The sequence below is a fragment of the Pseudorca crassidens genome, chromosome 12 (assembly GCF_039906515.1).
Source record: "Pseudorca crassidens isolate mPseCra1 chromosome 12, mPseCra1.hap1, whole genome shotgun sequence".
Classification (NCBI taxonomy): Eukaryota; Metazoa; Chordata; class Mammalia; order Artiodactyla; family Delphinidae; genus Pseudorca; species Pseudorca crassidens.
Window position 1 is genome coordinate 76,905,645 of NC_090307.1, and position 17,352 is coordinate 76,922,996.

Consider the following 17,352-nt stretch of genomic DNA (forward strand, 5'->3'; position numbering starts at 1 on the left):
AATGGCATTATTTCATTCTTTCTTATGGCCGAGTGATAGTCCATTGTATATATATACCACATCTTCTTTATCCATTCATCTGTCAGTGGACACTTAGGCTGTTTCCATGTCTTGGCTATTGTAAGTAGTGCTGCTGTGAACACTTGGGTGTATGTATCTTTTCAAATTAGAGGTTTGTCCGGATATATGCCCAGGAGTAGAATTGCTGGATCATATGGTAACTCTATTTTTAGTTTTTTGAGGAACCTCCATACTGTTTTCCATAGTGGCTGCACCAATTTATATTCCTGTCAACAGTGTAAGAGGGTCCCCCTGTCAGTTAGTCATGGCCCTGGGCTGCTCCCTGGGGTGGGGGTAGCTTCTTAGATATCTCTGGACAAGGCAGCTGCTCTCTTTGGCTGAGGGCAATGCTCTGTAAAATGGGGCTACCATAAGCCCCTAGTTGCTAACACTCCTAGAGGCTGGGGGTGGGGTGGGAGCACCACCTGTAAAGGGCATCAACAATTTCTGCTATACCCACTCACCTCCACCTGCATCTCCACCCCCAGCTGAGATGTGGACCCATGACCTTCTTTCTCTGGGCTGTTACTCCAGTTGTTCAAATAGCCTTGATTACTCAGGCTTCCCTCTCCAGGCCCAGGCTGCTTGACCGGGACAATGAGCCCATCCTGGGATGTTACACTCTGAGAGGCCTGGGTGGCAAAGCTGAAATAACCAATGCTGTCCAGGGTGGCTTCTGGCCTGGAGGGACAGAGCTGGGTGGTTTCCATGGGGCGGCCAGCCAGTGAGTTTGGACTTTGCAGGCAGAATTTTAACAGGAAATGAGCTCCCGGTATGCCTGGCTGAATGCAGGAGAGGGTGGGCAAGCCACATTCTGCCTTGAGGGCAACAGAATTTGGAGATCAGAGTTCCTGGGAGGGGACAGTGTATTCCTTGTCCCAGCTCCCCCCGCCAGCCGCCACCTCCTGGGATCCTCCAAGGTCAGTGCTGCCTCTCTGCCTCAAAGCAGGAGGCGAGGCAATCAAATGAACGTTCGCTGTCCAGACCAAGGGCAGCTGAGGACGCTCATTACCGGGAACTGAAGCTCTCAGTACCAGCAGGGGCCAGGGGTTCCCAGGGGGCCCAGGGCAGCCTCATTCAGCTCTTGGCACAGGCAATAATGAGACGTTAAGGTTCTCTTCAGCAGATTTCCTTCACAACAGGAGTCATCTCTCCTTTCTTTCTGTTTTCAAAATGGAAACAATGAAATGGTCATATTAATCTGGGAAGATTATGTTAACCACCCGGGAGCAGATGAAATGGCTTTTCTCTAAGGGGCCTTTCCTTCCCTGTGTCCAACCATCAGCCCCCCGATCCCCGGCTTCACCCACACGAAGATTTAATAATTGCACTGGCTGTAGAATAGGAAAGAGAGTTCTCTCCCTGTTCACCTCCCAACTGCTCATCTATTCAGCTTCCTAGGAAAAAACACTGTGTTGTACCAAGACCTTCAGGGAAATCAGAACCCACTGGACACAGTAACCTACCTTCTAAGGCTTTTTTAAAAAATAAATTAAATGTGATCTCCATGGTCTCTTTCCCCTTATTCTTTTTAGAGATTTATTTATTATTTACTTATCTTATTATTATTATTTTTGGCTGTGTTGGGTCTTAGTTGCGGCATGCGGGATCTTTTGTTGCACCGTGCGGGCTCTTCATCGTGGTGCACGGGCTTCTGTCTAGCTGTGGCGGTGAGTTTTCTCTTCTCTGGTTGTGGTGCTCAGGCTCCAGGGTGCGTGGGCTCTGTAGGTTGTGGCACACAGGTTCTCTAGTTGAGACGCGTGAGCTCAGTAGTTGTGGCACGTGGGCTTAGTTGCCCCACGGCATGTGGGATCTTAGTTCCCTGACCAGGGATCAAACCCACGTCCCCTGCATTGCAAGGCGGATTCTTTACCACGGGACCACCAGGGAAGTCCCTCTTTCCCCTTATTCTTTGCTTAGACCCGGGGGAGGGGGAAGGAGGGGAAGTTCAGAAAGGACATAAGCTTGGCTGAGTTCAACTAAGCTTAGTGTTGATGGAGACTCATTCACGCATTCAACAAATATTTATTAAGTGCCTTCTATGTGCCAGGTGCTATGCTGGGTATTGGACATTAAGCAGAGAACAAAACAAAGAGTTCTGCAAGAGGCTTACATTTTAGCAGGGAGATTCTAACCGTGATGGTGCTGTTTTCACAAGCTGTGATTTAACTTTGTGATGATCTCCCTAGTCACTGTGTAGAGCATGGACTGAAGTGGGCCAAGGGCAGAGGCAGAGAGACCGGTGAAGAGGCTCCTGTAGTAAGCCAGGCCGGGATAGTAGTGGTTTGGATCAGCATAGTAGCAATTTAGGCACAGAACATTGGGAAGATTCTGGATCTATTATGACAGTGAAGCCAGCATGACTTTCTGATGGCTTGGGTGTAAAGTATTAAAAAGAAAGCAAGCCAGGGATGACTGTGGCATTTGGGACCTCAAAACTCTGAGACATGGGTTTGTTTACTTTTTGACCTGACCAAGTCCAAGTTAACTGGTACATGAGTCAGATGACTTCCTCTAGTAGAAAGACCCTGGATTGGAGTTAAGAGCTCTGACCCTCCCTCCTGGATATGTGGTCTTGCATCAACAATGAATGGGACGAACACAGATTAAAGGGAGGAAGTTCTTCCCTCTGATCCATTTCTGCCACAAGGGAGCTGTGACAGTTTCCCTCTTGGGGCCTGAAAGTCCCCATCTGGAAAGCGGAGAAGCTGGGTGAAGTTCCATTTCTTCTCTGTATCCCCCAGAGTGCTTGGCATAGACCAGGGGGCTGAGAAATAAAGGGTGATTGAATGACTGTTTGCATGATGTCCTTTCTGGGCTGTTGTTTTCCAGGAGCACTGGGCTTCTACCATGACTGACACCGTGTTCAGCAACAGCTCTAGCCGTTGGATGTGTCCCAGTGACCGACCCCAGCAATCAAAGTAAGTTGCTGGGTGTTCCTGGGAGTTGTTTGCTTTGGGGCAATGAGGTCCTGATCTACACTTGAAGGAGGAGAGGAATAGCAAGGAAAGAAATTTCTCTCCCTGGGGTGGAGGAAAAAGAACCTAGTGGGAGTTTGTCGTGGAAACTTCACTGATTTTACTTCTTTGCAAGGTTGGAGTAACAAGATTAAATTCTGAGCTCCATGCCCTAAATGAGAGGTGGCTTGGTGGAATGGAAACAGCACTGACCTGGTGGTTAGAATCAGACTTGGTTCTGGTTCTAGATCTGAGCTACTCTGGGTGAATCTCTTTCCCTTCTTTGGACCTTGGTTTCCTCATCAATTAAATAAGGAAGTTGGACTAGATCAGAGATTGCAAACTGGCAGGACACCAGCTGACTCTGACTTGCAGAAATGTGTTTTTTTTATTTTTTATTTTTGGCCTGATCATTTAAAAATTGGGAAATTTCACATAAAATAACTTCACATACTCTTTCCAGTAACTATTATACCTGAATCAGTGGTGTGCTGGGTCTGTACCATGGTGGTTCCTTAGAGCTGATGTTAAATTTTCAGGAATTTTGCAAGTCAGTTGTTAAACATGGCCAGTATTAAAAATTAAGTTGTATAGTTTTACAATTAAATTATATTAAACACAAAGGTGGTGAATACTTAACTTTAATCACTTCTTAATTTTTTTTAACATCTTTATTGGAGTATAATTGCTTTACACTGGTGTGTTAGTTTCTGCTGTATAACAAAGTGAATCAGCTATGCATGTATCCCCATATCTCCTCCCTCTTGCGTCTCCCTCCCGTCCTCCCTATCCACCCCTCTGGGTGGTCACGAAGCACCGAGCTGATCTCCCTGTGCTGCTTCCCACTAGCTATCTATTTTACATTTGGTAGTGTATATATGTCCATGCCATTCTCTCATTTCGTCCCAGCTTACCCTTCCCCCTCCCCATGTCCTCAAGTCCATTCTCTATGTTTGCATCTTTATTCCTGTTCTGCCCCATCACTTCTTAATTATTTTACTATGTTTTGTTAGTCTCCATGTTATTTGTGCCTATGATACCTGTATGGTGAAATACTATATAATAGTACATTACTGCATGTTTCCTCCCAGTTCTGCATTTAGTGACATCATATAGGTACTTGAAATCAGCCACAGTGGGGCTTTTTCTCCAGAGGTTCAACTGTTAAACATTTACCAGCACACCACTGCCTGAAGACCTTTACAGTCTAAGTCTATTGTTTATCATCCCTGCAGATTTTCACTCAAAGGTCTTATTTTTTAAACGCTTGGTAATTTTTATTGTTAGCTCAATCTGTGAGAATCCTGGGGATCTACCATGGGAATATTTTCCTCAGAGAGATTTGCACTTGCTTCTGCCAGGAATCAGGTGTGCTGCTCACCCAGGATGTGACCTGAGCTCCCTTAGAGGGTCCTAGCTCAAAGTGGGGGTCTCAGATTCAGCTTCCTCACCTTGTTAGGAGCTCAGAGTCAGCCTCTGGAACATAATGCTGCTTTTTACATTGGCTTACTGCTCACAGCTCCCTGTTCTGGATTCAGTTTGCTGGGTTTTCTTTTTCTTTTTTAAAAAATTGCCTCATAAAGGGGTATAATTGATTTACCTCTAATAGTACACATTTAAAGTACAGTTTGATCATTTTTACACATATGTGCATACTCATTCCCCTTTGCAGTCTCTCCTTTCTGCCCCTCCCTCTCCCCACCCATCCCTAAGTAATTACTAATCTTCTTTCTGTAACTATAAATTAGTTTGCATTTTTTAGAATTTCTATAAATGGAATCATTCAGTATGTACTCCCTTTTTGAGAGATGTCTTCTTTCACTTCGCATAATTATCTCATGATCCATCCATATTGTTTTTCATATCAATAGTTTATTCCTTTATATTGCTAAATAGTATTTCATTGTGTGGATATACCACAATTTGTTTATCCGTTCACCTATTGATGAACATTTGGGTTGTTTCCAGTTTGGGGCTAGTACAAATAAAATTTGTATAAACATATACTTTCATTTCTCTTGAGTAAATACCTAGGAGTAGAATGTCTCAGTGGTATGTATAGTAGGTGTATGTTTAACTTTTTAAAAAACTGCCCGTTTTCCAAATTGGTTGTACCACTTTAAGTTTCCACCAGAAGTGTACAAGAGTTCCATCTCTCTTCCTCCTCACCAACACTTGATATGATTAGTCTTTTCCATTTTAACCATTCTAATGTGTGCATAGTGGTATTAGTTTTGTGATTTTAATTTGCACTTCCCTAATGACTAATGATGTTGATTGTCTTCTTTTGTAATTTTGCCATTCGTATAACCTCTTTGTTAAAGTGTCTGTTCAAATACTTTGTCCATTTAAAAACTGGGTCATTTATCTTCCTGTTATTAAATTTTCTAAGCTTTTTTTCATGTGTTGTAGATAAAAGTCCTCTGCTGGAGACACATTTTGCACATATGTTTCTTGGTCTATGACTTGCATTTTCTTTTTCATAACAGAGTCTTGAAGAGGAAAAGTTTTTTTATTTTGATGAAGTCTGTTTTGTTTATTTGTTTCGAAGTAGGAGGGTTGTTGGAGAATTCCCTTATTTTCTAACAATCCTAGGGTCTTTTGGAATATTTAGTGCCCTCATATTCTTGAAGCAAAAGTCCCTGTCTATTTACTACTTCTACCTAAAACCTCCTCTAGTTATACAAGTTTTATAGTTTTGAAGACATTATTGAACTCTGTTGGTTTCCTTTTTGAAAGGAAACTTCTAGTTTCCAAGCCCTCCCCATGATGTCCTCTTGAAGCCAACCTTACTTGGCAGACAATATTCCATCAGCCAAAAATTGTCTCTGTAAGATAAACAGTTGCCTGAAGGTGAATGGGGTAAAATATTTATTTTATTTAAGAAATGTCAGTTAATTAAAACCCCATACATAAGAGTTTACTTTAGTCAATATGAAGCCAAACAATTTGCCTTACAATTAAATTAGAATTATTCAAACAGTCTGGATGCAGTTTCATTAAAGTGCTTCTGGGCTCCTGTGAAACATCTTGGCATTCTGAATGCATCCGGCTGGCTTGATTGCTACTGCGTTTTCTTCAGATGTTAAAATTATTTTCCAATAAATGCTAATGGGTGAATTATAGTCATCACACATGCTATCTAGTCTGCAGCAGTGATGATGTGCTAATGCAGACGCTTCAAATGTCTTTCTCCAGTAAATTAAGAAATCTAGTCTTAATTAACTGCTGGCTAACCAGATACTCTTTACTCCCTTTGTGATTTCTCTCAGCCTCCTTGAATCTAACGATGGTGTTTGGAACGCAGTTGTGGTTGTGTTTGAAAGAAGTGAATGTATCTGTTTCTTGCATCGGTAGGACAGGGCTTCAGCTATCTATGTTGGGGATACATGCGGAGAAATGCTGGTCTCCAATAGTTGATACTTCTCTATAGTTTTCAAGTCTGCAAGCCTGAGAGTGCCAGAGATCAGAGGTGGAAACTGAGGCACAAAGAGGAGATGTGACCTGCCTATGGTAGCATGTCTAATAAGTGAAGAGCCTGGTCTCCTTTTTAGAGTGGAAGGACTTGCTTCCCCAAACTGGGGCACTGCGAGTTCTGCTTTCGGATGATCCAGTCACGGTTCAGGGCTCATTGCCTACCTCAGTGTGCTCCTTATCCCTCAGTGTTTGAAACAACAGAAACCAAGAATGTTATCATCATTAAGTGATTCCTTTTTAGTGCCAAAAAACATTATTCAAATACATAAATGATCAGATTGGTTAATTAATAAGCTGAACTGATTGGTCATTTTAATCAAGGCTGTGGCTCATACAACCCTACATTGCTGCAGCCTTGTTTTAGATGTGCTGGAATAAGATAATAATGACTGATAACAAATGGAAGTAGGTCATTGTGATTTAAACAGAACTGTGCGGTTGTGGCATCCAGGCAGCGTTGATATTGTTAAGAGATTTTTTCCCCTAACTTTATTCATTTTGTTCTTTCTCTCCTTTCTTTGCCTTCCTTCAGTGATAAAGAACAGTGAGTATTTTGTAATACTTTTATTTTTCTGCAGACTGAATTTTATCTCTTTTCTGATTAAAGTGGCTTTAAAGATAGATGAAGAGAGATGGTTCAAAAAGGAACTAGCATGTTTTACATATCTAAAAACAAATTCAAGTTGTTAAAAAAAACACATACCCCTCTTGATAAAGAAAAATATGAAATTTCAAAAAAAAATCTTGGTAAAAGGTTGGAAAATATTCCTTGGGAGAGCCCTCAATTTAATTTTTGTTAGCAATTAGTGGGATTCAGCAAGCTTATTAACCGCCCTGTGCCTCTGTTTCTGCAACATTTTGCCTGGGAACACTGTTTTTATTTAAAGAAAATATTAACTCAAATGACTACTATCATTAATCAAAGATGATGATGAGTAGAACAGAGCTTGTGGGAAGTTATGTGCTATACACATGGTCTCTGTCACATCATGGAAGGTCAGCCTGATTTCCCAGTGAAATGCCTTTGACTCAGAGGTCCTATCTTTGCTCATAACTTTTGTTTTAAATTGGATTCATTTCCTAAATATGCATGACAGATTGGATGCTGGGTCTAACAAATGAACAGTCAGGCTGCAAAGCAGATGGGACTTTGGTTGTGTGTACACATTGGGAAACTATGGGAGGTCATTTTTACCTTCCCCTTGATGGGGAAGTGTTCACAGAGCCACAGCCAGAGCGCCGAGTCTAGCCTCAGAACACCCAGGTCTGAGTCCTGCTCTGGGACTCAATGTCAGTGTGGCCTTGGGGCACTGCCCTTCACCTCCTTGAGCCCTGGCCATAATGTGGGTATGTTAACCCTGCCCTTCCACCTTCACTGGGAGGTGGTACGGTCAAATGAGATGCATGGGAAAGCTTTGTAAACCGTAAAGCACCAAAATCAGAGGAAGGTGTGGATCACAACCTTGCTTTACCCTTGTGTGTATTTTATATATATATACCTTGTATGTATACATTGTGTGTGCATGCATATATGTATGGTGTGTGTTCTACAGTCTCTGTGTTGACTGGTAAGATTTTGGTCTCTTTATGAATATTGTGAGCATATCATTCAGACATGCTAGGGAGAGATGCTGAGATGTTGTGCGATTATAAATATGAACATCACAAGAGAGAAGTTCAAGACTTCAGAGGGTCCCAAGTGCTTCAGGCTTCCTGAATGCTGAAAGCTGAAAGGTAGGGTGTGTGTCCATCCTCCTTCCCTCCCTCCTTCATCCTCTCCCTCCTCTCCTCTCCTCTCCCCTTTCTCCCTCCCTCCCTTCCTTCCTTCATTAACAAACACATATCATGCACTGTGCTAAGCACCAAGAATACAAGGTTAGCCAAAGTCTGAGTGGGGATGTCTAGAAGGGTTTACAAACAAATAGTCAGTCACCAACAAATACACTTTATAGTGCAAGGAGCTATAATAGCAGAATCACAGCGGCCAAGGGAGCACAATGATGGGCACCTAACCAAACTTTGGGGTCATGATGGGAGAGCTTCCTGGAAGAAGTAATGTGTAAGCTGAGACCATGTAAAGGAGGTACAAGATAAAGAAGAGACAGAGGAGTTCCAGGTAAGGGAACAGCATGTGCAAAGTCCAAATAGGAGAGAGAGCATGGGATTTTAGAAAAGCTGAATGGCACTCAGTCTGGCTTAAAAGATTACCAGGAGCCCGAGATCCCCTTAGCTTTCTGAAGGGAGTCGGGGAACCACAGCATCCTTTTGGCACCCTCTTTAGTCTGTTAGGGGTAAATTTCATCAAAAAGGGCCTTTTTACCAGCAGGGCTTATGTAAAGTGTTTTGTGGTGTGGATGCCCCTCCTTCCACACTCTTCCCTTCAGGATTCATTAAAATCTCATTCACTGAGCTGTAAAGAGACTTCCTGCTGACACCTGCTTCTGTCGGCATCCTGGGGGAAGGGAGGGGATAAGAAGAAAGGAAAGAAAAAGGATTAATTTTCTGCACACCACCGCTGTTTAATGCTTCAGAGCCTTCGTGCCCTGACAGCATTTCCATCATCCCACTCCTTTTGGGAGTTATAATATATTAATAGAGACATCCAGTGGGTATTTATTATGTGACTGTTGTGTGCATGAAATGAAGAATCAAGGTGGGAGGCAGGAAGGAGCTGGGAATCTGCCTTTTGCAGTATTTTAGGGGGAAACATCTGTGAGGGGCTTCCACCTGCAGTCAGGACTAATTTCCTTTTGTGTTAGAGGCCACTGGTGCTAGTTTGTTGGGAGAGTTCCTTCTGACCATCTCTAGATGCACCTAAACAAGTACATTCAGGTCACAGATGAAGCACGTCCAGAATGCTGGTGTCTCGAGCCTCTGACCATATTCTCCCCACACAAGAGAATTTCTTGGCAATTCTCTTCCCTCTTCTGAGTGTCAAGCATCTGGAAGATGAGCAGGTCAACTGCAGTGATCTTTAGACTTCTATTAGCAGCAAAATTCTTTCTTTGAATACTGTTTTATTCAGAAGCTAAATATATAAGACAGATAAAGAGTGGCGATGGATAAAGACCTGTCATGGCTGAAAGCATTAAACATACCACCGTGCAACTGTAAGTTAAAATAATACCAAACTGTAAAGTAGGGAGTTTAACAAGCTTCACTTTTTTGTTGCCACAGTAGATAGTGTGTCAGTTATCTTTTGCTGTGTAACAAACCACCTTAAAACTCAGTGGGATAGAAAAACGATGATTTATTCTCAGGGACCTGGGCTCAGCTGGTGGCTCTGCTGATCTTGGCTGGGCTTTCTCATGTATCAAAGGGTTGTCTGATCTAGGATGGCTGTGGCTGGAGTGACTCAGCTCTGATCCACATGCCTCTCATCCTCCAACAGGCGGTCCTGAGCTTTTTGTCATGGTGATGACAGAGAGTCAGAGAGTAAGTAGAAACACACAAGGCTTTTGCAGGCTTAGCCCCAGATGGCACAACATCTCTCCCCTGTCTTTTATTGGCCAAAGTAAGCCATAGTCCAAGCAGGATTCAAGGGGTAGGGAGAAAGACCCAGACCTTTTGGTGAGATCAATTTCAAAGTCACATGGCAAAGGGCATGGATACTTAGAAGGGTGAAGTATTGAGGTCACCAATGTAATAAACTATATCTCATGATTTTATTAAATATCAAAGATTAAATTCTTAAAAAAATTTTTTCTCTCACTCTCTTTTTTTTAAAACTGGCATCCTTGCTTTGCTAGTGTTGGGAACCCAGCACTGCCATCTGGGCTGACATGAGGATGGAGGGCCTGGTTCCCTGCCCACTCTGTCCATCTACGACCCACTCACCTGCAGCCCTTTGAGATCCCTCCAGGGAACTACAGACAATAGTTTGAAAACCATGGCTTAGACAGTTTGGGGAAATAGGAGGCAGGTGCCCTTCAGTGATTCTCCAGGAAGCATTGTCCTAGGTATGTGAACGAGAGCAGAGATGGGCCAGCCCTCTTCGCCCTGTCTCAGCCAGTAAGCCAGGGGTCACTCCTCATGCAGCTACTGAGGGTCAGGAGTAGCCTCTGAAGGTCCCCGCAGGAAACAGACATGAAATCATTCCCACTTAGCAGATCTGGAAACTGACATTCAGAGTGTCTCAGGGCCCTAGTACACACTGCTAATAAGCCACAGGTCCAGGATTCCAACCTTAAACCCCGCCAGGTCAAGGAGGGCTCAAGTTGGTGCACAGTAGGCCCTCTGGGTATTTACTGGACTGGATACAATGCTCTGAGTAACTTGTCCAAGGAGGCAACACTTTAGTCTCCACCTTTGGTTTTTAACGAGGTCCCAACACTGGACTCTGGTCTTAAGGACGTGGAGCTGGAATCCTGTGCCCAGAGGCCCTTGGCAAGGGTGCCACCGTCCTGTCACAGGAGCATTCCTAAGGCCCCCATGCTCACAGTGTTCTCCAGCCCAGAGGAGGCCCAGACGAGCCCATTTTCTCCCTTGAGAGCAAAGGCTTTGGTTTGAAAAACCATCTCCTTTCCCTCTGTTTACTTTTGGGATTAAAACATGAAAATCCACAGGAGGCTTTCGAGTCCCCACTGAGACCAATCAGTGACATTTTCAAACACTAGATGAACTGTTTGTCAACTGCGTGTTTTTGAGCAGAGGATGGGGGTCTGCAGAGGTGCCGGCAGCCTCTAGCAGGCCTTCTGCTCATCTGCAGATGGAGACAATTATCCTAGGCAGGCCTCCTGTGGACCCCCATTCCTGCTTATCTTTCTGCAGCCGTGCATTTCCTGTGCATTCTGATTCCAGCGAGTTGTGTGGTGGGGTGAGAGGCATTGGCTTCAGGTCTGACCCATGGCTGACCATACCCATGACCAGACTGTGAGCTGTGGGAATGTGCCCTTGAAAGGGTCTCCACTGGGTCTGAGGCCCAGCATCTCACCTGTGCTCTGTCTTGGTCACTGAGCTACTTTGTAGAGGCAGGAAACAAATGGAGGTGGCGATCAGAAGAGAATGAAGGAAGAAAAGAAGGGATGAAGGAAGGAAGAATAGGGGCAGTTGAGGCATCCATTTCCACGGAAAACCAGAGGGACCTGGGGAGGTGGCTGGATGAGGTTATAACTAAGGCTCTTCGGGAAGGATGGGTGGTCTTCATTATGCAGGAGTCCAATGTATCCTTTACAGTTAATGGGAAGAAACATCAGGCTGAGGGATATTAGCACACTGTAAGGAAGATCTTTCCAACAGAATGGCATAGACTCCTAATGAGAGAGTGAGGTCTTCATCACGGGGAGCATTCAAGCAAGGCTGAAAGACCCCTGTAGGGAGGCTGTGCCAGATGGGCTTTCAGGTGATCCTCAGTGGCCCTCATGCCTTTGTGTAACCTCCTCGCCTTGAGTGCGTGCAGGACCTGGGATGTGTTTCTAACCTATAGAATATGACAAACAGGATGGAACATCACCCTTGTGATTACATCATGTTATATAAGACCCTGTCTCATTTGACCGGAGCTTGAGAGTCACCTTGTATACTTGATGAAGGAAGTGGCCCACAGGATGAAGTTGGAGAAGTCTGCTTGGTTAGGAATTGCAGGCTGCCTCCAAGACATGGAGGTGACTTCCTCCTAATAGCCAACAAAAAGCTGGGGTCCTAGGTCACATGGCTGCCAGGAAATGAATTCTGCCAATAACTCAAATTTGCCTGGAAGCTGATTCTTCCCCAGAAAGGCTCAGGATGAGAACCCAACCCAGCTGACGACTGATTGCAGCCTTGTGAGATGCTGAGCAGAGGACCCAGCTAAGCCATGCCTGGACTTCTGACATGGAAACTGTGAGATAATAAATGTGTGTTGTGTAAAGCCCCTAAGTTTGTAATAACGTGTTATGTAGCAGTCGAAAATGAACACAGACAATATCAATGGGGCTTTGTGCCACCCTGTCTCTATCCTCCAGCTGGACTGATTTTTCCAGTTATCTAATGCTGCAGAACAAATCATATCAAACGTAGTGGCTTAAACAACAGAAACTACTTACTACTTCTTGCAGTTTTTGTTGGTAGATATTTGAGAGTGGCTTGGCTGGGTGGGTCTGGCACAGTTGTAGTCTTACGTCAGCTGGGGCTGCAGCCATATAAGGGCTCGACAAGGGCTAGAGGATCACACAGCTGGCACGTTAGGTGCTGGCTGTTGCCAGGGGCCTTAATTCCTCTCCACATGGACCTCTCCACAGGGATGTTTGAGTGTCCTCATGACATGGCATCTGACTTCCCCTAGACTGCATGACCCAAGACACCAAGGCAGAAGTTGCAATGTCTCTTGTGACCTAGCCTTGGAAGTCACCCACGGTCACTCCCATTGTATTTAGCTGGTCACACAGGACCAGCTGGGATTCTGTGTGGGAGGGGATGGCACAGGGAGGGTGTGAATACCAGGGGGCAGAGATCCTTGGCGAGCATCTTGTAGGCTGGCTACCATATTGATCTTCCTTCACCTCCTCAAGCACACTGCCCACTCTCTCAACTCCAGGCCTTTGCAAAGACCATTTCTCTGTCAGGCTCAGTTTCTTCCTCTGCCTTCCTCTCGCCAACTCTAGTTTATCTCTGAGGTCTCAGTAGGAGCCAGCCATACCTTTCTGCAGCCTGCAGTTTATGTAATTTAGGAGAGCCCTCTTCAAAATAAAGAAGACAAAAATATCTCTCTTTTACAAAATTTTCAGGACAGATGATCATTACGAGAGCTCTTCCCAGGGCCTTGGAAGGTGCCTGTGCTAACAAAGGGTCCCAAATTTAAGCTCCACCAGCATCACAGTAAATCCTCTTCAGGGTCTCAGAGTAGATGTCACTCCCTCAGGGCGCACTCCTTGGTCCCCTAGAATAAGTGACTTCTGTTGCTTCAGTCTTGCTGTGGGTCACACTTATAATCAGACATTTATCATCCCTTTTGGCCATAAGGTATTGTGTCTTATTCAAAAACTCTTTCTGTGCTTACCCTCAGACACTATTCTAAATGCCATTGAAATGATAGTGACCCAGACAGGGTCCCTGTCCTCCTGGAATCCTACGTTCAGGTGGGGGGAGAGAGGCAACAAACAGGTAAACAACAAACTTCTTTCAAAAGATAATTTCAGTTAGTGATGGATACAAGTGAACCTGGGCAATGAGAGCTCAAGGAAGACCTCTCTGAAAGGCTGACATTTGAGCTGAGACCTGAATGATGAGAAGGGGGAGATCTGGGGAGATAAGTCATCCTGGAAGCCGGGACAGCAAGTGCAAAGGCCCTGAAACAAAAACAAGGTTTCAGTGTTCAAGATTGAGCAGGGAGGCCAGTACAGCTGGAGTGTAGTGAGAGGGGGCGAAAAGGATGGAGAGTCAGGTAAAGCACAGATTGGGTAGGACTTTGCAGATAGGCAAGAAACTAAGTTTTACTTTTATTAAGGTAAAATTCACTTAACATGCAATTAACCGTTTTAAAGTGCACACTTCAGTGGCATTTAAGCACATTCACCACATTGTGCAACCACAACCTCTATGTAGTCCTGGGTTTTATTCTAAATCAATGAGAAGCCATTGGAGGGTTCGGGGAAGGGGATTTGAGTATGTTTAGCGTTTGTTCATCCCCTGGATCAGAGGCCCCTGATCCAAGGCAAGATGTGTTTCCACCAGAATTTCCCCAGGCTACCCCCTCCTTCCCTTTCTCGCAACAAGACTTGCCCCCAAGACATCTGCTTCCATTGCTTTCAAACTCTTCCTTCTGTGCTCTTCTGAACAAACGAACTAAGGTGGGAGGATGGAAGAAGAGACGAGAGCAGGGAGGAAGATGGGGCCTTTAATTTCCAACTTTGAGTGTCAAAAGGGAATTTCATGCCTGCTGACGTGATTAGAGCAGTGGAAGTAATAGAGGCTGGCAGCTGATGGGGTGCTGGCTCCAGGGGATTCATAGTTACTGATTTTTGCCCCAACAGGGACAAGAATTTCTAGTGGTGTTGAACCCTGCATTCCACTTGGGCGATGCACCTCAGTGCCCTGGGGTGCATCGCCCAAGGAGATAAGGTCCAAGGTCTATACTTTGCCATAGACCACAGCGTTAGCTCTCTACCCAGCAGCCTCTGATCCTCTGCAGCGTTCAGTTCTCTCCGTACTGTGGAGGTTAAGTGTGCAGACTGCCCAGGTCCGAATTCCACCTCTGCCACTTCCAGCCATGTGACCTTGGGCAAGTGGTCTAATGTCTCCTCACCAGAAAATAGACAATAACAGTCCTGCCTTGTGGAAATGTTGTGAGGATTAAATGAGAAAATGTGGGCAGCCAGTAGGTGCTACATCAGTATTTGCTTTTTTTATTTTAAAAAAAAGATCAAGGAGAGCACAGGATGGAACCCAAAATGCTATAGGAGCTTTGGAGGCAGGAGGGCTAGATGTTTATGTGAAATCAAGAGATTTTTATAAAACTAGTTGACCACTAGTTTAAACTTTTTTTTAAGGACTCTGTGGCCTACACCAAATGTATTTGTGCCAGACAGGGCCTGGCGTCAACCTGGGATCCAGGGCCTCAGACCAGCCTCCCAGAATTGTTTCCGCTCCTGCTGTAGAAGTCTACTGTTGAGATTCTTTTCCTGAGAACACCATTATCCTCCAGGTTTCCCTGAACTTCCTGCAAATGCTACTTCCAGAGTGTCTGCCATGTGCTAAGCACTTAATAAACTCATCAGAACCTTATGAGGGAGGAGGTATGTGTGTCCTGTTGTACAGATGAGCAAACTGAGGCTCTGAGAGATTGGATTCTTTTACCCAGGGTCTCCCAGCAGGGATTTGAACTGAAGTTTACCAGACTCCAGGAGCTAGAGCCCAACCACCACTCTGCAACTGCTGACTTTGTCTGCAGCCTCACACCTTCCTATATTGCCTTTCAGGCTCCAGACGGGATGGTCTGTTCACCCCAGTGGTCAGGCAGACAGAGGGAGGAAGCAGGAAGAGCTGACAGATGAGGAGAAGGAGATCATCAACAGGGTGATTGCTCGTGCTGAGAAGATGGAAGAGCTGGAGCAGGAGCGCATCGGGTGAGGCCTGACGCCGCGCATCTGCATCCGGCCTGAGAGCCAGAGACGCCAGGAGGCTGTGCTGCTCAGGGCGGGTGCGCTGTGGTGGGGCAGGGCTGCCCTCGGGGTTTGTGACCTGTGATGTGCCAAGCCACCCGCTCAGGCAGAACTGGAATCCTTGGTGCATGAGCTGCGAGAGCTGAAAGACAGAAAAGAGAACAGGGGAGAGAGTGGGCTGGGGGCTGGCTGGGGAGGGGCTTCTGGGCTGGGGGTGCATTAAAGATGGAGAAGGGAGGATCTTCTGAGAGGGGGATGGGAGATTGTCTCTGAAGGCTGGAGACGCGTGTGTGAGCACAGGTGTCATACCCATTCCAGCTGCATAGGAATATGTTCTAGAGACATTGGCCATGCAGGTGCCAGAACGATAGCCGAGGGTGAAGTAAGGGGGAGGAAGTGTATGTCAACGAGACAGTGCGTGAAAGAGAGAGCACATCTGAAACGAATTATAGGAGAGAATTGGAGAAATCCATCCTGAAGGGAGACCAGCATGAGAGCGAGGTAGCAGAGGTTGGGTCTGGACTCTAAGAACTCGGCTTCCATCACAGCTCCCCCACTTGCCGGCTGTGGATCCTGGGCCATGTTGCTTCACCCTCTGAGCCTCAGTTTGCTCACTTGTAGAATGGGAGAAATAAAAGGAATAGTCCCACAGGATTGTTGTAAGGAGTAAGTGAAATGATGCTTGTATGGTTCCTGGACCAGGCCTGGTCGTACTTCATGCTTAATGAATGGTAGGAGGAAGGGAAAAAGTGGGGTTTGGAGGGCAGAGGTAACAAAAAACATGTATGGGATGTAAGAAGGTGTGTGTGTCAGAGTATCAGTGAGCCAGGACAGTGTTAGAGAGAGAGGGAGGGCTCTGTGTGTGGGCTTGGGAAGGGTGGAGTGGGGAAGTGAGAGGGGAGGAGTGTCTGGGAGAAGAGGAGAGTGAGCGTATGTATGGGGGGGGGGGCTCTTGGCGTGGGTGGAAACTTCCACTGCTAGGATGCAGGGAGGCCACCAAGGCATCCTCTAAGACTGAACCTCAAATGGGAAATGGGAGGAGCTGCTGAGATGCCACCCCTTCCCCAGACCTTTCTTCCAAGGGGCAGCCTTTGCCAACTGCTTACAACTGGTTTGGGCACTGGGGTGCCCTTTCATCTCCCTACCCAGCCACTCAGTGGGAGGTTAACAAGATTCTTGGATGGAAAATGATGCTGTGAACACACAGGAAGTGGGTGCCTTTGATTTGAGCCTCTGCAGATCATTTTATTCAGAGTGGGCTAGGGAGATCAGAGGTGCCATTGACAAATGACAAATAACCTGGCACAGGCGGAGTCAGCTTTGTGCTCGGCCCTCCGTCAGGTTCCTCAGTAGGTTGCTAAAGGGATGGGTCTTGAGGGGTCTGCTTATAGGGTTGAGTTTTTATTTTGCTTTTTAAAAGATACATCAGGAGTGAGGAGTTGTCCAGGCGGGAGGTCTGTGAGCATGTGTGTAAGTGAGTGTGGGAGTGTGTGTGTGTGTGTGTGTGTGTGTGTGTGTTCACTTCAACCAACAAGGAGCCTCAGCCTTGCAGGAAGGAAGAATATAGATGTTAAATTCTTGCTTGGAAGCAAGAATTTCCAGCCTTTTTCCTGCGGAGCACTTTCCACTAGCTAACTTTGAATTTTATACATTGATTATCTCTCTCTCCCCTTTAGATGATAAGATTCCTGAGTGTAGAGATTTTTGCCTGTTTTGTTTGCCACAGAATCCCCAGTCCTAGTACACAGGAGGTGTTCAGTAAAATATTTGGTGAGTGAGTG

At 45.5% G+C, this 17,352-nt stretch overlaps 1 protein-coding gene across 7 annotated transcripts in view; it reads left to right on the forward strand.

The window, feature by feature from the left end:
- RPH3A (rabphilin 3A) overlaps window positions 1–17,352 on the forward strand; it is a 98,370-nt gene that overhangs the window by 32,927 nt on the left and 48,091 nt on the right. For 5 of the 7 annotated variants that reach the window (XM_067700649.1, XM_067700648.1, XM_067700647.1 and 2 more), the window contains 3 exons: window positions 2,893–2,981; window positions 7,027–7,038; window positions 15,389–15,535. In XM_067700649.1, coding sequence (XP_067556750.1) covers window positions 2,911–2,981; window positions 7,027–7,038; window positions 15,389–15,535 — 230 coding nt within the window. In that variant the 5' untranslated portion in view covers window positions 2,893–2,910. The remainder of the gene's footprint in view (window positions 1–2,892; window positions 2,982–7,026; window positions 7,039–15,388; window positions 15,536–17,352) is intronic. The other 2 variants (XM_067700651.1, XM_067700646.1) reach the window with 1 other exon arrangement.